The 22,999-nt window shown below is 40.7% G+C and overlaps 1 protein-coding gene across 3 annotated transcripts; it reads right to left on the reverse strand.

Annotated features, from left to right (window-relative positions):
* Nucleotides 1-466: 466 nt before the first annotated feature.
* On the reverse strand, nucleotides 467-22,562 carry LOC117303591 (protein ZGRF1-like). 3 transcript variants are annotated; one of them, XM_033787796.1, is made up of 23 exons: nucleotides 22,421-22,562; nucleotides 21,963-22,103; nucleotides 21,491-21,748; nucleotides 19,968-21,105; nucleotides 11,343-11,437; nucleotides 10,736-10,874; nucleotides 10,346-10,584; nucleotides 9,815-10,003; nucleotides 9,445-9,544; nucleotides 9,202-9,348; nucleotides 8,772-8,886; nucleotides 8,424-8,526; nucleotides 8,144-8,279; nucleotides 5,761-5,929; nucleotides 5,265-5,342; nucleotides 4,933-5,146; nucleotides 3,879-4,064; nucleotides 3,622-3,750; nucleotides 2,926-3,137; nucleotides 2,456-2,584; nucleotides 2,207-2,316; nucleotides 1,684-1,911; nucleotides 467-1,417 (listed from the first exon to the last, which is right to left on the reverse strand). In XM_033787796.1, exons 1-23 carry the CDS (start codon nucleotides 22,448-22,450, stop codon nucleotides 1,146-1,148), a joined length of 4,557 nt encoding a protein of 1,518 aa, XP_033643687.1. In that variant the 5' UTR covers nucleotides 22,451-22,562; the 3' UTR covers nucleotides 467-1,145. The 3 variants fall into 3 exon arrangements, with proteins under 3 accessions (XP_033643687.1, XP_033643686.1, XP_033643688.1); XM_033787795.1 differs by having other exon boundaries at nucleotides 11,343-11,440; XM_033787797.1 differs by lacking the exons at nucleotides 19,968-21,105; nucleotides 21,491-21,748; nucleotides 21,963-22,103; nucleotides 22,421-22,562 and adding an exon at nucleotides 11,800-12,614.
* Between the last annotated feature and the right edge of the window lie 437 nt (nucleotides 22,563-22,999).

The following is a 22,999-nucleotide window of genomic DNA, read 5'->3' on the forward strand; positions in this document are numbered from 1 at the left end:
AAAGAATCTTTCTCAAGCTGGGGGTATTGCAATGGTTTGGTGATACGGGTAGGTGCGTTGCATGCAGGAGCATAGGGGTAAAGAGAGTAACTGGGGGGGGGGGGGGGGGGGATTTTGAGAAACCTTATTATTGATTCTTGTGGCCTGTTAACCTTGGACTAGCCCATTATAGAAGTCAATAAATTGTTTTAGACAACCCAGAGCACTGGCCTTGCAAATTTTAATATCTTTCATGTTTAACAATAAACTGTAAATTCTATACATCAAGGTGTAACTTAAATATTTAATCCGTGAATAATTATGCATTAATTGTAAAACATGAAAGGTTATTGCAAAGTATATATTACGTTTTTTTTTATAATTTATTTTTATTCTGATGTGTGATAGTCATTATATACAATAACAACCCCCCCCCCAAAAAAAAAAAAAAAACCTGGTGGGATTCGAACCCTCCCCCCCCCCCACATGTCCGGTACAAGAGGCCAATTAGAATCATATTACTAGTGGATGTGCTCCAAACAATGTTGTTGATGGTATAAATTGGGATACCAATCTGCTTTTTGCCGATGTTTTGGGTTCCCACCCAGCTGTGTTTTAGTTATCCCGGCATTGACTATTGCTTATCATACATCAGTTAACAGTAAAACTAGAAACAATATTTGTGATCCTCAGTTCACATATAAATGTAACCACAAACATTCCCCCAAAATGCGAAGAAATATATACAAAATGAAGTGCAATGGAAAACACTTAGTATGCAATTATACTTTAATCACTTGTAGCAGTGTCCGTTGCTAACAGGATCCCAGCTGGCCTCTTGTTACTAGGCAATTAGTTTGGTGGTCTAACGGTTAAGATATCTTCTCTACAATGAAGAGCCTTGGCTTCAAATCCCAAGACAGTAACCTAAGGTTTTCCCCACAGGGCATGAACAGAAAAAGAATTATCATTACTAACCTCTTGGTTAGAGTTTTAATGTCTTCATATCAGCGGCCCAATAAGGGTTAAGGTTTTGTGTTTTTCCCCTCATATTATATCCCTCAAAACAATTTTCATTCCTAAAACTTTTTGAAAACTGCAGAACTCTTAAAAATGAATAACTAACTATTTTGAATATTTAACCAATGTCATGAATTATTCAGATGCTATTCTAAGATGTCCTCCAACCCTCCAATGTCAAAACATGGAGGATGTTCCTTCGTGAAGCTATCCTCAGACTCGGACTCTTCCACTCCTGAGAGGGGGGAGTAGCTTGGGCTGATGTTGCACAATGCACTCACACCAACTTGTGACTCCTCAAGTTTGCTGTCCTTAAGAACGGAATCCTCCACTTCATAAAACGGAGAGAAGCTTGGGCTTTCATTGTGAAGGGATGACTCCGTTGGCAGGTGGGGTAGCTCCGATGTTTCAAGAAGGCCTAGAAGACAAAGTAAACATTTAATTTTCAAAGCGCTTTTATGACAAATCAAATCCCTGAATAAAATTAAAAAATCAGTAAACAATCTGCTGATCAGCAACACAGAGATTGAGTCTTGCTGGCTTGACTTCTCGGCCACGACACCCACTTTTGAGCTATCCTGCTTACAGACATACAGACAGAAAGCAGGAAAACAAATAAGCAAGTATACATAAACCTCCTTGGTAGATGGGGAGGGAATAATCAGAATTTGTCTTTACACTTACACTTGTTACTGAATGTTTGTCCTTGAGGGTCTTTGCTGACCACCCCTGCTGTTTGGCAACTAGTCTCCTTCTCAACTTCTTCAAGTTCTGTTGATGTTTCTTGACTAGCCTTACTTCTCTGTCCTTGTTTCTGGCTCTTAGTCTCCTCCTCCAGCTTTTGTAGTTCCTCAAGCTTCGGTGTCCACTCCTTGACAAAACCTTTTGATGTTTGAATGCCATTTTCTGCATCTAACATTATATACAACAAATAATAGTTACACCATCTATAATAAAACTTGGAGAGGAATGGACTCAATAAACTCAGATGGATTATACACAAAAACATTTCAGAAAAACATTCTGTATTTTGCATTAGGGATTATGTGTGAGAAGTGAAGTGGTCTTCAAAAGCTATCTTCTCGACTTTGACAGTGTCTCAGAATGAAATATTTCTGTGAGAATTGGTACATGTAATATTAGTGTGATTTCAGATTGAACAACTTATTTCATTTTAAAAAGCCTGTTAATTTTGTTACTGATTTACCTTTGCACAGATTGATGACTTGGCTCCACAGGTTGTTAGCCAACAACATCCGAAGATTTCCAACAATAAACAGGTGGTTTTTAGATCTCGTCAGAGCCACATTGGTCCTCCTTTTATGAAAAAACGATGAAAGTATGATAGGGTATGAAAAAGATAGTGCTCTTTGGTATTCAGAGGGTTAACATACTCTCTACATCATCACAAACAAAGAAATTCATAAATATTATTATTTACAAAGTGGTTCCTTACTTATCTGAGTCTGCAAAACCCATATAGTCAGTCCGGACACAAGACAAGATGATGACACTTTTCTCTCCTCCCTGAAACGCATCTACTGTAGAGATCTGGATTGCTTTGATACCTTTCTGATTAGCAAGCCTAAAGAAGATTGGGTTTAGGAAGAGAAGCTTTCATTATGGCTCCAATAAGATGTATGAATAATTAATTGATGTGTTTCTCTTAAAGATCTGAAACACAGGTAATTCTTAGCTCAATGGTCGTCTAAGCTTCGCAACAAACTTAGGATAGTACATCTCTTAAAATTGAATATGCAATACTTGGACCAGGCGCTTCTGGATAATATGCACAACTACAAAGAATATATATGAAAACCCAAAACATTGTACCATTGCAGTTATGGTGGTGATTAATGCTACCACCAAGTGAGTGTTTTGCACAGTGTAATAGTGTATGCTATGATAGACTTAAAACTTTCTTACTTGCTGTCCTGTAGCATCATGCTAATCTTCATTGTCTGGGCTTTATACAGCGTTATAACTCCAACATCTCCAGCTTCAACTCCCAATGACATCAATACATCAATCAAGTAGATAACAAAGGAAGCCTCTTCTTCATTGAAGAAACTCCCATCTCTAGCACAGCATTCCTTACCACTAGGAACGCTGAAGAAACACAGAGTTGGCAAGGATGCCTGTGGAAGAATCAAGCAAATCATCAGGGGTGTTTAAAAATCTTTTTGTAAGCAAGTTAGCCCAAACAAGGCTAAAAGACATTTTTTGTATAAAGGGGCTACAAGAAGAAAAACTATTAAAATAATAATAATAATATTAATAATAATAATAATAATAATAATAATGCTAACAATAATAATAATAATAATAATAATATTAATAATGGAGTCTTATACAGCGCCAGTATCCGCCACAAAAAGGCGCACACTCATGTGAAAAATAACCCAGAGGAGCTGAAGGTATTAATTGACATTACATGAAACATTGAAGATTATATGATGCTAGGAAACATGCACCAGGCAAGGTGTTTTGTTTGAGATTCAAAATGGGCCTCAGGTCATTTTGACAAGACTCCTTATTACAATGTTTGAACACTTCCCCAAATTGCATCAATTTCTCAAAGCTTGAGACCTTAAACAAACCGCTAAACATCATCTTACTTACAGTCAGTGGAGGTCTATCTTCAGCTACAACTCCATCTTCAAGTTGTTGATTGTAGAACAAACAATTGGCAATAGCACTGATCCTTGGGTGGCATCTATACTGGGTCCGCAACAGTATTGGTTCATAGCCCTACAAGCAATAAATCAATGAATCAATAAATCTTTTAATCAATCAATCAATCAATCACTAAACAATTCAATACATTTAATGCAGACTGAAAAGAGAGCAGTAATAGAAAATATTAATTTGACTCTTGCCTGGTGGATAAGTCTGTTGAATAGCGTCTGCTCCAATCCGTAGCTATGAGCAGCCTCCGACCCTTGAATCGTTGGGTCTAACTGCTTAGGATCTCCTACTAGGACTAACTTCTCACATTGGAATCTAGCAATGGGAAGCATAGATGAAGGTTCTGTCATCTGACTGCATTCATCTAGAAGGATGACCTAATGGAGAGAAAGATAAATACTCAGAGATATAGATATTTGAAAGTGTGACATCAAGATTTACTGGTTGGCTATCTTACAACTAAACTATCTATCTTCGTTTAGGGGTATCAGTCAGAAGCCAATCAATCGTTTAGGGGTATCAGTCAGAAGCCATTCAATCTTACACAGCTCCGACTCTATCCCAAAATAACCCCAAATGAGGTGGAAAAATGCAAATATGAATGCTTTGATATGTACATCAATGTTTTTATGAGAGAACGCCTGACATGACAAGGCCAGATGGCCACTTCAAGGTAAGGACTACACTTAACTACCACCAGGGGCACGTTGCCACCTACTCCTTGGGCTGAAACCAGGTTACCCCCTTCACAGTCTGTAAGGATGTAGGCTAGGGTTTCATACACTAGGAGCCTGGCTGCTAGAGCAGAATGCACTAGGAGAGGGCTACTGTCACCAGGGGCACGTTGCCACCTACTTCTAGGGTTGAAACCAGGTTACCCCCTTCACAGTCTGTAAGGATGTAGGCTAGGGTTTCATACACTAGGAGCCTGGCTGCTAGAGCAGAATGCACTAGGAGAGGGCTACTGTCACCAGGGGCACGTTGCCACCTACTTCTAGGGTTGAAACCAGGTTACCCCATTCACAGTCTGTAAGGATGTAGGCTAGGGTTTCATACACTAGGAGCCTGGCTGCTAGAGCAGAATGTATTACCCTCCCAACTTTTAAGAAGCGATAATGGTTAGTGCTTTGCTAACGAGCTCAGGTGTCACGACAGGAATTCGAACCCACACTGACAACATAGATCTAGACCGCTCGGCCATGACACACCACAAAGGTTAGTTATGCCCTAATACCAATCACTTACAGGGAAGATGAGCTTGCTCATGCAAGGAAATGTACAAGCAGCACATGTAACTCCAACCACCTTGACGCTGCTTAGTAAGTCTCGATTCTGTCCGAGTCGTTGTCTCTCTAGACTCCTTCGTATCTGGCTTTTCTCAGTTGGAGTCAAGTCAGTCTTCAGCATCTCATACAGGTCTTTAATCTCCTGGCTGTCTTTCTTATCTGAGGCATGAACACTGATCAGAACCAAGAAAATGAAAGAAAAATTAGAAAGGATGGGAAGGGGCGGATATATCTGATATTCCGACATTATCAAATTAGAATAAGCCATGAATGAATGAATGATATGCTTACCTGTAAGGGAGAATTGGCTTAGCAATCTTCCTAAGACTTCCAACTCGAATGAAATCCTCAAAGCCAAGACCTAAAAGTCTGAAAAAGAATCAAGACAAAATCACAAGACATTTATTGGGCTATACCATGAGTAGATGGGGAGTAGTTTAGAGAAGGATGGATTGGTAGCCATCCTACCAGTATTGGGAGTGGCTACCAATGTTAGGAATGGCTATTAGCAAAACAACAAACTTATGTAGTTACAATGTGAACTCACTAATTATGAAGATCCTATCATTAAAAATCATCCAGAGAAGTGAAAATTGAACATCCTACAAATCACCATTGCTTATTTCAATTGCCGCAAGCGTAACAAGCTTGCATTAAACATGCACAAAAACCATAACAAAACATGATATGTTATCCCTGTGTTTACTGAAAAACCTGTGGATAGAATTACTTTTATCTTCCAAAATCAATTGTGTACTTTCCCTCGGACCACAATAAAGCTACCTACACTAATAGGATCCTGTCTACAGCTACATTTGTGGTGGATGCTATGAGGAGTTTCCATGGTGATCGCTGAGATACTGCTTCTGGGTTCTGCTCCTCACTAAGCTTGAAGAGTTTGACAAGAAACAAGACAATAACAGCAAGAAGAAAGCTCTTACCGGCACCAAAGACACCTACAGTTAGAAATCAAAGTATGTATCAAACTTTACTACGGCCAAACCAATGACAGCAAGAAGAAAGCTCTTACCGGCACCAAAGCCACCTAGAGTTAGAAATCAAAGTATGTATCAAACTTCACAAGAGCTCATTTTCAAAGAGCTCCATAGCCAAGTCTTACAACTAGGAATCTTGCAAGGGAGCATTTCAAAAGTCAGAAAACACATGAGGTGCAAAAACACGTTCCTAAGGTAAGGCCTACCCCTGCAATCCAGTGCCTAGTCAGAACAATCTGCTTACCCTCGACATTGTGTCGAACTATTGGTACATTCCTACAACAAACATTTAAATTAAAAAAATGGATTGAAGTTTAGATCCTAAAGCTTAAAGTCAAACAGTTGCAGTTCTTACCATGGATAAGAGTAACAGGTTCAGGGTTGGGGTTGTCGTTACTAGTCTGTTGAAACAGTTCTTACCATGGATACAAGTAACAGGTTCAGGGTTAGGGTTGTCGTTACTAGTCTGTTGAAACAGTTCTTACCATGGATAAGAGTAACAGGTTCAGGGTTGGGGTTGTCGTTACTAGTCTGTTGAAACAGTTCTTACCATGGATAAGAGTAACAGGTTTAGGGTTGGGGTTGACGTTACTAGTCTGTTGAAACAGTTCTTACCATGGATAAGAGTTACAGGTTCAGGGTTGGGGTTGACGTTACTAGTCTGTTGAAACAGTTCTTACCATGGATAAGAGTAACAGGTTCAGGGTTGGGGTTGTCGTTACTAGTCTGTTGAAACAGTTCTTACCATGGATAAGAGTAACAGGTTCAGGGTTGGGGTTGACGTTACTAGTCTGTTGAAACAGTTCTTACCATGGATAAGAGTAACAGGTTCAGGGTTGGGGTTGACGTTACTAGTCTGTTGAAACAGTTCTTACCATGGATACAAGTAACAGGTTCAGGGTTGGGGTTGTCATTACTAGTCTGTTGAAACAGTTCTTACCATGGATACAAGTAACAGCTTCAGGGTTGGGGTTGACGTTACTAGTCTGTTGAAACAGTTCTTACCATGGATACAAGTAACAGGTTCAGGGTTAGGGTTGTCATTACTAGTCTGTTGAAACAGTTCTTACCATGGATACAAGTAACAGCTTCAGGGTTGGGGTTGACGTTACTAGTCTGTTGAAACAGTTCTTACCATGGATACAAGTAACAGGTTCAGGGTTAGGGTTGTCATTACTAGTCTGTTGAAACAGTTCTTACCATGGATACAAGTAACAGCTTCAGGGTTGGGGTTGACGTTACTAGTCTGTTGAAACAGTTCTTACCATGGATAAGAGTAACAGGTTCAGGGTTGGGGTTGTCGTTACTAGTCTGTTGAAACAGTTCTTACCATGGATAAGAGTAACAGGTTTAGGGTTGGGGTTGACGTTACTAGTCTGTTGAAACAGTTCTTACCATGGATAAGAGTAACAGGTTCAGGGTTGGGGTTGACGTTACTAGTCTGTTGAAACAGTTCTTACCATGGATACAAGTAACAGGTTCAGGGTTAGGGTTGTCATTACTAGTCTGTTGAAACAGTTCTTACCATGGATACAAGTAACAGCTTCAGGGTTGGGGTTGACGTTACTAGTCTGTTGAAACAGTTCTTACCATGGATAAGAGTAACAGGTTCAGGGTTGGGGTTGACGTTACTAGTCTGTTGAAACAGTTCTTACCATGGATAAGAGTAACAGGTTTAGGGTTGGGGTTGACGTTACTAGTCTGTTGAAACAGTTCTTACCATGGATAAGAGTAACAGGTTCAGGGTTGGGGTTGACGTTACTAGTCTGTTGAAACAGTTCTTACCATGGATACAAGTAACAGGTTCAGGGTTGGGGTTGTCATTACTAGTCTGTTGAAACAGTTCTTACCATGGATAAGAGTAACAGGTTTAGGGTTGGGGTTGACGTTACTAGTCTGTTGAAACAGTTCTTACCATGGATAAGAGTAACAGGTTCAGGGTTGGGGTTGACGTTACTAGTCTGTTGAAACAGTTCTTACCATGGATAAGAGTAACAGGTTTAGGGTTGGGGTTGACGTTACTAGTCTGTTGAAACAGTTCTTACCATGGATAAGAGTAACAGGTTCAGGGTTGGGGTTGTCGTTACTAGTCTGTTGAAACAGTTCTTACCATGGATACAAGTAACAGGTTCAGGGTTGGGGTTGACGTTACTAGTCTGTTGAAACAGTTCTTACCATGGATAAGAGTAACAGGTTCAGGGTTGGGGTTGTCGTTACTAGTCTGTTGAAACATCTTTGCTACTCTTCTTAAAGCCTTTGCTTGGTCAGTGTTCAGTTTGTATGTCTCTATCATAAGTGTAGCAATGTGATCCTGAAACAAGATACAAAGATTCAAAGCAGGAGTATTAAGTCCAACCAATCTAACGCATCAGACTCGGTTCTTTATCAATTGCGACTAGAGCAGAAGCCAAAGCTGTGTTTCAAATAAGGATCTATGGTCATTAAGTATACTTACAATTTCTTGTGGAGGGTAGTTCAGGAATTTAGACTGACTCTGAGCTTGAGCTGGTGACTTGAATGTCGACAGTCTTGATTGAGTGATAGGTTGATTGTCCGACCTTAATATCAATTACACCAAACAGAACAAAGTAAGATCTGAAGCTTTGATCAGTATGCAAAAGACTTCTCAAAGATAACTTGCGGATTAACATGGCCACAGTGGATTTTCAAACCTGCAAGATTAGATATCCCCAAGAAGCCTCATAACTTTGAGGGGATACTCGATGCCACAGACTAGCCACCCAAACCCTGTGGATTTGCTGACACAAAGTCAATTAAAATGATGAAGAGAGATCAAACTTACCTATTGATGAGAGACTGTAGTATCGGCACTGATGTAGAATTGACATGTTCCTTTAGATTACTCAGACATACCAGCTCTGAACTCGCATTACAGGCAAGGATGGCATGTACAGTACCTGAAAATAATCATCAACTTAGTCAATATAGTCATTGAGTCTGAGCTCCAAATCCAACTCTATAAGTTTGAGTCCGAGTCAAGGTTTGAGTCATTGGTCATCATGGATCAAAGATGACTCGATTTAGAGTCATGCCATTTACCACCTTGTGTATGGATTCTAGCCCCGACCCGATTGAAGGGGTTTCCCCCATACAGGTTTTACACCCACATCTAAAACTAAATACTGCTGTAGCCTCTCCAATACATCCAGTTATTGGCACTAGAGCACTTAATTCTCTTAGGGTATCACAAACAAGTTGAAAACAATATTTACATGGTGACGGCCAATTGGAAGTAGAATAACACGCTAGTGGCTCTATCTCAACATCATTATTAGACGACGGACCATGGTAGACACTCTTGGCAAGAAAAGTTGACCTGGGGTCAAAGGTTAGGTCCTTGGAAATTACCCAGATGTCATCTACGGTTCAACAAAGAAACTGAAAGTCAGTAAAATATGAGGATATATGATGATATAGAAATAAAAGGCCATAGAATATAGAAGGTAAGACGTTACCTTTGCCATAGGAAGTTGATGCTTCTTTCCATGATAGATTCAAGTACAGCTTCTTCTTTGTGCTTTTCATCATTTGTTGTTTGCGTTTTATTGCCCAAGCCTGGAATAACAGAAATTAGCAAGTCATCAAATATCATCATGAACATTTACTTTCAATTCTATTTCCCACCTTTAACTTTGATGGATTCAGTTCTACAGTCATATAATGTCATTGTGGTGCTGTGATTGTATTTTGACAACTTTTAGGGCAAATGTCCCTCCATGGTCTACTACAGAGAGTTCACTGTAGTGTGACCCACCAGTAATGAACTGAAAAATGGAGTCTAAGACAAATTTGACAAATAACATTATAGAAATATAAGGAACTTACTGGTGCGCCAGGCAACATGGAGTTATATGAACAAGTTCTCCGGAATTCACAACCGTAGTACAGGCGAACATTTTGACTCTTGAAGAACGTCATCGCTGCATTGGGCTCCATTAGGGATATCTTGGTGCTACTTGATCCCTTAGCATCACTGGATGGGTCCGATTTAAACTGATCTGCCCACAGGAAAAACTGCATCAAGACGATGAAAAGAGCAAGGGGATCAGGGTTTCAGACGGAAAGGATTAGTTTCAATTTATTGTTAATTGGGAGACAACCAACATAGGGCTAGATAGCCGTTGGTAGCGGGCTCTCGCTAATCCATCAGTTTAAAGACCAGCTCCAGTAAATTTGCCCTCGTTCAACCACAAATGATTGTTCAACTACAAATTAAAGAAGAATTTTACAACGATGACATCATAATTACATAAGGTAAAGAAGTAACATGGTTTTCTAAAATCCTGTTTGTAGAATGGGGCTAAACAGTGATGGAGCTTGAATATAAGATTTTGGAATGTTATTTTATGAACACACCTTGCATTGGTTGGAACGAGGCGCACTACAAGCATAGAAGAATCTGCCTTTGTTCTTGCCTTCCTTCTTAACACACACCATCTTAGCAGCATTGCCATGGTTACACTGAGGAGCGCGGCTGGCTTGAGGGTTATCAATGGAGGCTAGCGGCGTTGAGGAGTCAAGGCATTGGGTATCAACTTTATTTCTGGCTGTGTGGAAGCGTTGACCAAGGTTGAACAAGATGAGATTAAGATGCTCTGTAGTCAAATAATCATCAGAATAAAATTACCGTCAACCCTTAAACACACTAGCTGATTAAAATCCTATACTGCATATTACATATTCTGCAATTTGGGTTTTCATGGCACATAGTTTAAAATGTTTAATAAAAAAGTGCTGTCAGTTTACCTTTGAGAGCTGATGTGAAGACTTGTTTATAAGAAGCTACTGATGGGAAGGAAGGAGGGATTTGGACTTGACGTTTGAGGGAGGCAACACCCTGAACTTCACCTGCTGAGGGAAAGAACAATTCCCCACTGACGCTTCTCTGAAAGTCAAACAAAAACATCCAACAAACATCATTAACTCTTCAACTGGTTGTGGACTTTTCTCGTAGTCAAATGCGGGAGTGAGGGGACAAGTTTAACAGCTGCTTGGAAAAGTTTAACTATTCTGCTTAATTGTCTCATCTGGTAACCGATCAAACCGTATGTTTTCTGTTTGTTCTGGTTCTGTTCCTGATTCTCCATGAAGTGGTTTATAAGAGTCAATTCTCTGTACTGGTTATGAAAGTTTTGACCTTTTGCAAATCCAAAATAATTATCATTGCGCTTTACACACAAAATTATGGCAAACTGCAATGTGATATCATATGAATAACTATATTTATACAGTCAACCCTCCAACTGTCTGACCGTTCAATCATCCACTGTGGTTTAGAAAGATAGATGCATGTATGCCAGCCTGCGATAAGTCATTTAATGATTGAATCTATCAGTATTATCTCTGTTCTCACCCCTGATGAAAGTAAACTCTGTCCAGCTATTGATGAAGTAGGATTCTTGAAGCCCTTGTATTGTTGCCTCGCTAAAAACTGTAAAGACAAGCCCTCTGCTGAAATCATCAAGAAAACATTAGAAGTGTGAACAATCTATGACCACATCAGTCCGATAAAAACAACAGTTCATAAAGGTTAATATTGCAATACTCCTGGAAAAGGGTGTAAGGCTCTATGCCCTTTTTCTCAGGACACAAAACAAATAACAAGATTCGATTCAAATCTATGTTTTTAACCTAGTATTTGGTTCCCACTTTCCTAACTGGTAAACTTATCAAAAGACAGCCAGGTTTTCATATGAATGCAAATAAAGACGTAAAGTCTTGTAACAGCCCGAGCACAGAAAAACCCCAGTATATCATGGCATATGTGACATGACACATTAATATCAGATGGCACATCTAGAGGACATCACCTGTACAGTCTGGGTAATTATAAGTGTTGCTTGGTGTACTGGATGGGCTGATGGTACCCTGCTGGTCCAACCAGTTACTATTGTTGCCTGTAGATACATCTCTCCCTGCCTTAATGCTGAGATTCTGATTGTAAGATGCTTCGTTCTGATGAGGAGTGCTCATCTCTTGTCTCAATTTGAAGAGACTCCGAGTGAAGTCAGAGATGCTATCATCTTCTACAAAGATCTTTGGTGTATTGAACTGATTTTTGGCTTTGCATGGTCTCCACTTTGAGGGACTTTGACGAATCTTAGGGCTGTAAGTATATTGTCTCCATTTACAGGGACTTGTAGAAACATCCGGGCTGTAAGCATCTTGAAGTGAAGATGACAAATTGCTGTGTATATTAGATTGATTTAGGCCTCCATCTTGTCTCAATTTACAGGGACTTCCAGAAAAGTCTGCAGTAGTAGCATCTTGAATTGATGATTGCAAGATGTTCTGCAACTCAGATTGACATTCGAGATTGTCTTGCCTCCCTTTAGATGGACTTTGCCAAACCTTCAGCCTGTTGGTGTCTTCATAAGTAGATCCCAAGATGTTCCGCAATTGAGTTTGGACATCATCCCGTCTCCAATTAGGGGAATATGGAGGTACCAGGCCAGTAACATCTTGCTGTCTACAGATATCTTCCATCAACTGCTTGTCATAGCTTTGGTTGTATCCATTGTGATCCTGTCTCCAGATACAGGGGCGTGAGATGGTAGATTCATTGTGGGCTATATCTTCCATTAGCTGTTTGTCATAGCTTTGGTTGTATCCATTGTGATCCTGTCTCCAGATACAGGGGCGTGAGATGGTAGATTCATTGTGGGCTATATCTTCCTTCAACTGCTTGTCATAGGTTTGGTTGTATCCATTGTGATCCTGTCTCCAGATACAGGGGCGTGAGATGGTAGATTCATTGTGGGCTATATCTTCCTTCAACTGTTTGTCATAGGTTTGGTTGTATCCATTGTGATCCTGTCTCCAGATACAGGGGCGTGAGATGGTAGATTCATTGTGGGCTATATCTTCCATTAGCTGTTTGTCATAGCTTTGGTTGTATCCATTGTGATCCTGTCTCCAGATACAGGGGCGTGAGATGGTAGATTCATTGTGGGCTATATCTTCCTTCAACTGCTTGTCATAGGTTTGGTTGTATCCATTGTGATCCTGTCTCCAGATACAGGGGCGTGAGATGGTAGATTCATTGTGGGCTGTATCTTCCATTAGCTGTTTGTCATAGCTTTGGTTGTATCCATTGTGATCCTGTCTCCAGATACAGGGGCGTGAGATGGTAGATTCATTGTGGGCTATATCTTCCTTCAACTGCTTGTCATAGGTTTGGTTGTATCCATTGTGATCCTGTCTCCAGATACAGGGGCGTGAGATGGTAGATTCATTGTGGGCTGTATCTTCCATTAGCTGTTTGTCATAGCTTTGGTTGTATCCATTGTGATCCTGTCTCCAGATACAGGGGCGTGAGATGGTAGATTCATTGTGGGCTATATCTTCCATTAGCTGTTTGTCATAGGTTTGGTTGTATCCATTGTGATCCTGTCTCCAGATACAGGGGCGTGAGATGGTAGATTCATTGTGGGCTATATCTTCCTTCAACTGCTTGTCATAGGTTTGGTTGTATCCATTGTGATCCTGTCTCCAGATACAGGGGCGTGAGATGGTAGATTCATTGTGGGCTATATCTTCCTTCAACTGCTTGTCATAGGTTTGGTTGTATCCATTGTGATCCTGTCTCCAGATACAGGGGCGTGAGATGGTAGATTCATTGTGGGCTATATCTTCCATCAACTGCTTGTCATAGCTTTGGTTGTATCCATTGTGATCCTGTCTCCAGATACAGGGGCGTGAGATGGTAGATTCATTGTGGGCTATATCTTCCATTAGCTGTTTGTCATAGGTTTGGTTGTATCCATTGTGATCCTGTCTCCAGATACAGGGGCGTGAGATGGTAGATTCATTGTGGGCTATATCTTCCATTAGCTGTTTGTCATAGGTTTGGTTGTATCCATTGTGATCCTGTCTCCAGATACAGGGGCGTGAGATGGTAGATTCATTGTGGGCTATATCTTCCATCAACTGTTTGTCATAGGTTTGGTTGTATCCATTGTGATCCTGTCTCCAGATACAGGGGCGTGAGATGGTAGATTCATTGTGGGCTATATCTTCCATCAACTGCTTGTCATAGGTTTGGTTGTATCCATTGTGATCCTGTCTCCAGATACAGGGGCGTGAGATGGTAGATTCATTGTGGGCTATATCTTCCATCAACTGTTTGTCATAGGTTTGGTTGTATCCATTGTGATCCTGTCTCCAGATACAGGGGCGTGAGATGGTAGATTCATTGTGGGCTATATCTTCCTTCAACTGCTTGTCATAGGTTTGGTTGTATCCATTGTGATCCTGTCTCCAGATACAGGGGCGTGAGATGGTAGATTCATTGTGGGCTATATCTTCCTTCAACTGCTTGTCATAGCTTTGGTTGTATCCATTGTGATCCTGTCTCCAGATACAGGGGCGTGAGATGGTAGATTCATTGTGGGCTATATCTTCCTTCAACTGCTTGTCATAGCTTTGGTTGTATCCATTGTGATCCTGTCTCCAGATACAGGGGCGTGAGATGGTAGATTCATTGTGGGCTATATCTTCCATCAACTGCTTGTCATAGGTTTGGTTGTATCCATTGTGATCCTGTCTCCAGATACAGGGGCGTGAGATGGTAGATTCATTGTGGGCTATATCTTCCATCAACTGTTTGTCATAGGTTTGGTTGTATCCATTGTGATCCTGTCTCCAGATACAGGGGCGTGAGATGGTAGATTCATTGTGGGCTATATCTTCCTTCAACTGCTTGTCATAGGTTTGGTTGTATCCATTGTGATCCTGTCTCCAGATACAGGGGCGTGAGATGGTAGATTCATTGTGGGCTATATCTTCCATCAACTGTTTGTCATAGGTTTGGTTGTATCCATTGTGATCCTGTCTCCAGATACAGGGGCGTGAGATGGTAGATTCATTGTGGGCTATATCTTCCATCAACTGCTTGTCATAGGTTTGGTTGTATCCATTGTGATCCTGTCTCCAGATACAGGGGCGTGAGATGGTAGATTTGTATCCATTGTGATCCTGTCTCCAGATACAGGGGCGTGAGATGGTAGATTCATTGTGGGCTATATCTTCCTTCAACTGCTTGTCATAGGTTTGGTTGTATCCATTGTGATCCTGTCTCCAGATACAGGGGCGTGAGATGGTAGATTCATTGTGGGCTATATCTTCCTTCAACTGCTTGTCATAGGTTTGGTTGTATCCATTGTGATCCTGTCTCCAGATACAGGGGCGTGAGATGGTAGATTCATTGTGGGCTATATCTTCCTTCAACTGCTTGTCATAGGTTTGGTTGTATCCATTGTGATCCTGTCTCCAGATACAGGGGCGTGAGATGGTAGATTCATTGTGGGCTATATCTTCCATCAACTGCTTGTCATAGGTTTGGTTGTATCTGTAGTGGAGTTGTCCTGGTGCAACATTCTTGTCAGTTAGTGTAGAGATGAATGGAAAGGATTCAGTTGTTGCAGTATAACTAGGATACAATATATCGGATGTTAAAGTTGAATCAAGAATTACCTCAGATCCAAACATATCTACTGCCTCTTTCTCTGTGGTGTATGAAGAAAGATTCATTTCAGATCTTGAATGAAGAGTGTCCGATTCTTTTTCTTTGAAGAATGTCTCCCAATGTGGAAGATGCTCTGATGCTTCTTTCCATTGCTCATCTTTAGCTCCATCCTCATCACACGGCAATGTTGGTACTTGAGGTCTTGCCTGGATGGGAGTGGAGTATCCTCCATCTTGGGAAGCGACAGGGAATTGTTGCCGTCTTGCACTGGCTTGGTATAGGGTTGCAGCTGGAGGCCTTCTGCGTACCGTTCCACTCGACACAGGGTCATTCCAGTAATTCTCTCTCTTTCTCTTTTTAGGTTTCTGCAGGGAGATAAGCATATATGTTTTAATGATCAATTTTAGTTTAGAAATACAAACAAATGTAGAGAATGATTCATTTTAAAACCAAATATTGGATGTACACATGAGTGAGTTGTTAAAATATAATCATGAGATGAAACCTGGACTATTCCATTTTACATCTGCTCAGGACTCAGACAGCACCGAGTTTACAGTGCATATCGCACATCGGTGTAAAGGTAAAAAACCCAAACTAATAGAATCACCTTGTCACTGAGTCTTGGGATGCATCCTTCAGCAGACACATCCTCCTCATTAAAAGGACCCCTCCTCAGCTGAGATGGATGAGGCAACGACGGATGAGGTAACGATGGATGAAGTAACGATGAGTAAGGATCGATGCATCCTTCGGGAGACATATCCTCATCATTAGAAGGTCCCCTCTTCAGCTGAGATGGATGAGATACCGCTGGATGAGGTAACGATGGGTCAGGTAACGATGAGTAATGAACGATGTATCCTTCTGGAGATGTTGTCTGCTCCCTGAGAGGTACTCTCGCTACAGATTCATCATCTGATGGGTAAAATTGAGTCGCATGTTTAAATATTTTCCTGTATGTTTACAGTGTGTAAGCAATAATATAAGCAGATGGCGCGTTGTCATACCGCACCACACCGGCACCTTCAAATGGCTCATACGAATGTTACAAATATTCACCAGCATCACAAAATACCATCTCAAAATACAACCTTGCCCGAAAGTCTTAATGTACAACATAGACTTAATGCATTATTGATAATCAGAAAGTTGTAAAAACTATTAACAACGCTGTCTGTATTATCATGACAATTTTGTGAGGTTACTGATTTTAAAGTTGGGATTTTGTAATACCAAAAAATAATTACAAATAATTCTTTTAGGAGATTGAACTATTCCCACCTCCTTGTGATATCACATGAATGGTAACATTTGTACTTTACTTATTTTACATGATAGCTTCTAATTTACTCACCTCTTATGTCGAGCAATGGCTGACTGGATTGTGGATATCTGTCAATCATCTGATGGTCTTTTGGGATCATCCAGCGATCAAGGCAACTCTCTGATTCACATCGGCTTGAAGATTCTTGATCTATCATCTCTGTGTGATCTTCATTGATGATTTCATCTAAGAGTACTTCTGCCTCTTGATGAATGGAATGAAGGAATGAGGAGCAAGGTCTGGAGGCAGACGGGGACCAAGGACTCGAGGGAGAATCTCTCTTGTTGTTTGTTGACATTGGCAGCCACTGAGGATTTACAGAAATCCCAGCATCGTTGTACCAGTCATGGTTGGGCATCGCTGGAGATAAAGTTACTGCTTTTTGAGTTTGGAAGTTTTCAAACAGACTCCCTGAGCATCTGCCATCAGAATTTTGTTGAAAATGATTCTGATTGCCATGTGAGAAACGTTGACCTGTTTCAAAAAACTGTGGTGAAGTTGATTGACAGAAGTCCTCTTCTGTATTTTGAGTCTTGATTCTCAGCATAGGGTTTTGTTCATCTTCATTTAGATCAATATTTTCTGAGTATTTTACTGCTGTTCCTTGATTGAAATAATCCATCTCTGTTTTATGCGACACCATTTCTGTCTTACTCCTCCTTGCCACTCCTCTCAACTTAATTGGGTTAAAGAAAGAAACATCCTGAGACCGCTTAGAAATGGGAGAGCAGATTGGAGGAATGACATCAATAGTATGGCTTCCCATCTGAACTTCAGGAACAAGCAACATTTCACCACTTATGTTTTCGCTCATCCTCTTTAGAATATTTGAGTGGAAGAATCCTTTTATGTCTCTTCGCTGTGGAGTCTTACGCTGGACGTATTTATCTTGAGACACTGTCAGATGATCAGCATTGAATCGGTCTTGATCAACAGGTACGCATTGTTCTGTTGGACTACTACTACTCTCTGCCCAGGTCCGTTGGTTCTTAGACTCAGCTTCTAACTGTGGACTTACTCTGCTTTGTTGTTGATGTAATCCATAGCTCGATACCTCATTCTCTTGTCTGTTCTCTACAAGTAGGTTCATCCTTGGCACAACTTCTTGTTTACCTTGATCCCAAATTCCAGTTATAGGCAGTGTAATGGTCAATTGAGGCACGACACAATCGCTAGTCTCTCCTAGTTCTTGACTTGACGTACAATCCATGTTTCTCAGCCACTCCTCAACGGGATACTGGGAGAGGGTTTTCCCGTCTTCATTAACCATCTTGATGCGTTTATCTTCACGGTAATGAGGGAACTCAGAAGTGGGAACCTGGGATTGGTATTGGATGATTTTAAGATCACCATCTCTGTCTATAATTTCAGCAGGAGCCTCGTTGCTACAGTTAGGCTTGGGTGATGCTCTGGCATTCTCTGAAGTTAAAGGTAAAGACAATAGAGCATCTTCTCCTGTATCTGGCATCTTATTCTGCATCACAGAATCTTCAGTAGTTGCATCTTGTGAAGAAACAGGTGGGTGACGCTTTTGCTCATTTTCTTGAAAGTGGTTTCTTGACTTCCATGATGATTCAAAGCCTGTTGTTAACTCATCAGTGCATTCGGCACACATGTCCTGTAGTGTGTTACTCAACTCAACTCCACAAAGGGTGCAGACTATTTTAGAGTCCGTTATCTCAGCAATGGTTGTGTCTGAAGTTTCGGAATCTGTACTTGGGATGTCAATAACCAGTTCACTTGGGTCATTCTCAGTGTTCTCACAATTATCCTGGCTAGCTGGGTTATCACCATCATCCTGATTACTAACATCCTGCTTGTTACTACTCTGATCACCATGGTTTCCCTCATCAAGACTGTTACTAGCAGCATGGTTACTACAATCTTGGTTTATCTCATCACTATGGTTGCCATTATCCAAAGGGTTGTTCTCACCATGGTTGTTACTTTCCTCCCTGTCACCCTGGTTACAATTACCCTGGTTACTACAATCTTGATTTATCTCATTACCATGGTTGCCAACAGCTTGACTGTTACCATCACCATTGTTTACATCACCATGGTTACTACAATCCTGTTTTGTCTCATCACCATGGTTACTACAATCCTGGTTTATCTCATCATCATGAAAGCCATCATCCTGACTAATACTATCACCATGGTTGGTACTATCCTCACCACTGTCACCCTGGTTACTGTCACCCTGGTTTAACACGCTACCATCTTGGTTACAATGAACATGGTTTATCTCATCATTACAGCTACTGGCATCATCAACATGCGCCCTAATATGGATCCTATTAGTTTGGTTCTTATCCTGGTTCCCATTATTCTGGTTCCCATTATTCTGGTTCTGGTTTTCCTGATTTTCAGTTCCGTCGTCTTTCATAACATCAATCTGGTTCTCAGTTTGGTTTCCATAATCCTGGTTCTTCTTATCTACATCAATATTGCTAATCTGGTGTTCATCACCCTGATTCCTAGTCTGGTCCCCAGTCTGGTTCCTACTATCCTGGTTCTTCCCATCTTCATCCATATCTTCACACTGATTCCTAGTCTGGTCCCCAGTCTGGCTCCTACTATCCTGGTTCTTTCTATCTACATTCATTTCATCATCCTGGTTCCTACAATCCTGGTTCATCCTATCTACATCCATATCATCATTCTGATCCCTAGTCTGGTTCCTACCACCTTGGTTCCTCAGACCTAGGGTAAAAACAGCATCCAGGTGGTTTATTTCTTCCTGGCTTTTATCCTCTTGGTTTCTTATGTCTGATTTTTTGTGAAAGTTCTGTAAGTCCTCATTCTGTTCTCGGTTCTCCTCAGCCAAAATCTTCTGAAGACTCGAACCATTGTATTGCTCAACCTCATGTACTGTCAAAGAAAGTTAAGTTTCTGTTTCTATACATATGTAGGTCAGTAATGTTAAAAAACATTATTTATAAACCGACTTAATGTATCTAACTACCAAGTAAATATTATCCCCGCCCCCTAATGAGTTTTCCTAGGCATAATTGCTAACTGTTCGGAACTCTATTTTGGAAACTGTAAAGAAAATGAAGGAAACCCTGGCAATCAAGCTGAATAAAAGAACTGTTTCAAAGAAATTAAATCAACTTGTTTTTGGTTGAACTAGTGCTAAATATCCTTCTGTTTTTAAATGTTATCGTATGGCCTATGCTTACGTTTTTCCGTTGATCCAACAAGGACCGATTTGTTGGACTCCACAAGCTTTGATGGCTTATGCAAGTTGTTAGGAATTGCTTCATTGCCTTGCACTGTTTCATGACTGCATCTTCCAAGCATTTCATGTGTTATCCTTGATGAGTTGACATCAGGGTCAGCAGCAGATAACGGATTGATACATGAAACAGCAGTAGATACATCTACCTGTCCCAAAAGCTCCATTACATCAATGTCTTCAATGAAGAGTTGTTCGACAGGCGTTACAGAGGGTGACTCTGAGACTGTTCCATGACACTGTGTTTTAAGATCTGCTCTGCCTGCATGAGGCAATGTTTCACTCACTTTAGGCATCCAGTCTGAGTCTAACTGTTTGATTGGGGGCTTGAACTTTCCACTTCCTTTTCCGAGAAGTGCTAGAATCTGTGAGGTGCTCCTCTTTCCCACTGATGATAGAGATGGCTTAATGATAGCTGGTGTGTTGTGGGATTGATCAGAGTTATGGACAGGGGACAAGGAAGTTTCTTCAGGGGACAATAAAAGACAATCTTTACTTTCAATCTGATGCTTTCTATAAAGCTGTTCATTGATCACTAATCCCTCCTGCGTATCTGCACTTTCAATTTTATCATCCCCAAAATTTCGCTTGTGGATTGAATTTACAGTGTTCTTCTTCTCTGGTATTCTCTCTGCCCCTGCAAAAGTTCCCTGGCCATTATAAGAGCTGGGAGCATCTACACATACAGCAACATCTCCTAAGCGGTCATTGTTGGGTGTGTCCACATTATAACACGCTGGGGGACTGTCCTCCATTGTTAATGGTAATATGTAGCTATGGTTCTCATTAGTTTGATACATGTATGGTTGCGATTGATCATTTAGACTCATGGATGGAGCGTTTGATACTTGCTTTATCTCCTGACTTCCATGGACAGCATCTTCCAGGTCCCTGCCGTTATTCAAACCTTCGGTATCGTTAGAGAAGGGGCTTCTGAAGAGGGGGACTCTCTTTCCTCCAAGACGGGGGATGTTTTCCATTCCTGGTCTTCCTCCGAGGGAGATAGAACTAGGCAGTCCTGTTTGAACATCGTCATTTGCTGGTGCAAGTTTTTGGACGACTTGCCTTGGAACTGTAAAACCCTGTCAGAAAGAAAATCATTTAGTATGAGAATTATTGGTAACTTTTATTATTATAGTACACAAAAAAACAGACTTGAAAGCAAAATAAGTTGCTTAAAAGCAACTCTAAATGCAGATTTTTGAGGCACCATTACTGTCCCTTTGAAAACATTTCATTGCACTGGTTTTCAACCACCACAGATCGCCTAGCTTACTGATCATGTAGTGTAATGCAAAGTGATTCTTGGCCCATATAAGCCTACATGAAGATAGAATTCCATGGTAAGCAGCGCTGTACAATTGGGCCCATCTAGAACAAGACAGTCCAAAACAAATACCAAAGACAAACACCAAAATGATTTTGTCACTTCATTCATCAAGATATTTTCAATCCTGTCCAACTTACAGTTCTTTTCCTTTTTAAAGGAACTCTTATTCGATGTTGGAAGTCTGGTTTTGGCAGCTGCTGCTGCTGTTGTTGTTGTTGTTGTTGTTGCTGCTGCTGTTGCTGCTGCTGGTGCTGCTGTTGTTGAAGCTGCTGCTGTTGTTGGCTTCGCTGAACCCCTTCACTGCCCCAATTTTCCTTACTACCAGACGCCGATGGTTTCTCTTCTTCTATAGTGATTAAATATCTCTCACTCTCAAGTTCCTCACCGATGACTACCTACAACAAAATTGAAAAAAAAATCAACTTGACCCATAAACCCTGTGTTTAAGGCAAAATTAGGTGTTTTATGATTGACAGTGATTGACAGTCTCATGATTGACAGTCTCATGATAAAAACAAGGGGAAAATCTGATGAAATGTTACTTGCCTGAACTAATATCAATACATTTATGTACCTTTAATTCTTGATTTTAATCAATCAATGCCATACCTGTTTTGGTTTCACAAACACAGCATCTAATTTACACCCTTTGTCATCATAGAGGACTGCTCTAGAAGCTTGATGGCTCACTTTAAGAATGCCGTCCTGCCATCTTTTACTTTTCTTTGTCTTCTGGTGTGTGTACAACACCTGGTTGGGGAGGGTAGAAAATCTTAAGTTTAGTCATCATACTGTATTGGACACACAAATCAAACTTTTAAATCAGGGAGAAAATTCGCTGCTGATTCTTCTCTTTGTTAATTTTGCAAGAAATCTACTAAATTTTATAATATTTAACATTGTTCATGTTTGATCTTTTGTTTTATACTATTTATGAAGATAAATAACACCACCAGCTTTTTAACTTTTTTACAAAAACGATACCGATTTCATACGGGCATGATGACGGGAGAAACGCCACCACCACACACTGACTTTTGTGTTAAATTTTAACACTACACACTTACAATAAACTCTCTTTGATTGTCGCTCGCCATTATTATCCAGTGAAAAAGTCAACAATAAAAGTGTCACCCACAGACTTCTGAAATTCTTGTTTTGCCTTTTCTTTGGAACGAACAAAATAAATCTCTGTTCAAGCGTCGCGCCATCTTGTCTACTTTTTTTACTCTCTTGAAGCAGTGCATTGTGGGATCCGTCCCTACGACTTTTTTTTTTTTATCCCGACCTTAGAAATGTCCCAACTGTTGGCCTCAGTCCCAACGGGACGTCCCAACTATAGTTGGATCCAAAGATCTGTAACCAACTAGTCTTGGTGGAAGACCTTCTCATGTTGATTTGTCACAATTATATTAACGTGGAGGGCGCTGTCACTCACAACCACTCGGCAACACGACCACTCCCACGTGCAGCGAGAGCGGTTAGCGCCCTCCACGTTGAGAAATTGTGACAAATTTACACGGGACAAGACTAGTTGGCTACAGATCTCTAGATCCCAACTATAGTTTTAGCCGTACCAACTGTGACACTCAAGTTGGGACCAGCCCAACTACAGTTAGGATAGACCTTATCGCAAATACCAATGC

Source organism: Asterias rubens, chromosome 20 (genome assembly GCF_902459465.1).
Source record: "Asterias rubens chromosome 20, eAstRub1.3, whole genome shotgun sequence".
Lineage (NCBI taxonomy): Eukaryota > Metazoa > Echinodermata > Asteroidea > Forcipulatida > Asteriidae > Asterias > Asterias rubens.

Bases quoted from the DNA above. Each gene is read 5' to 3' on its own strand.
- LOC117303591 (XM_033787795.1), bottom strand. From the start codon at position 22,450: ATGGCGAGCGACAATCAAAGAGAGTTTATT. The intron at 21,106-21,490 runs GTAAGTTGGACA...TCTTTCTGACAG, and splicing joins CTTTAAAAAGGAAAAGAACT to GGTTTTACAGTTCCAAGGCA. The intron at 2,317-2,455 runs GTAAGGAACCAC...TTTTCATAAAAG, and splicing joins GGTTTTGCAGACTCAGATAA to GAGGACCAATGTGGCTCTGA.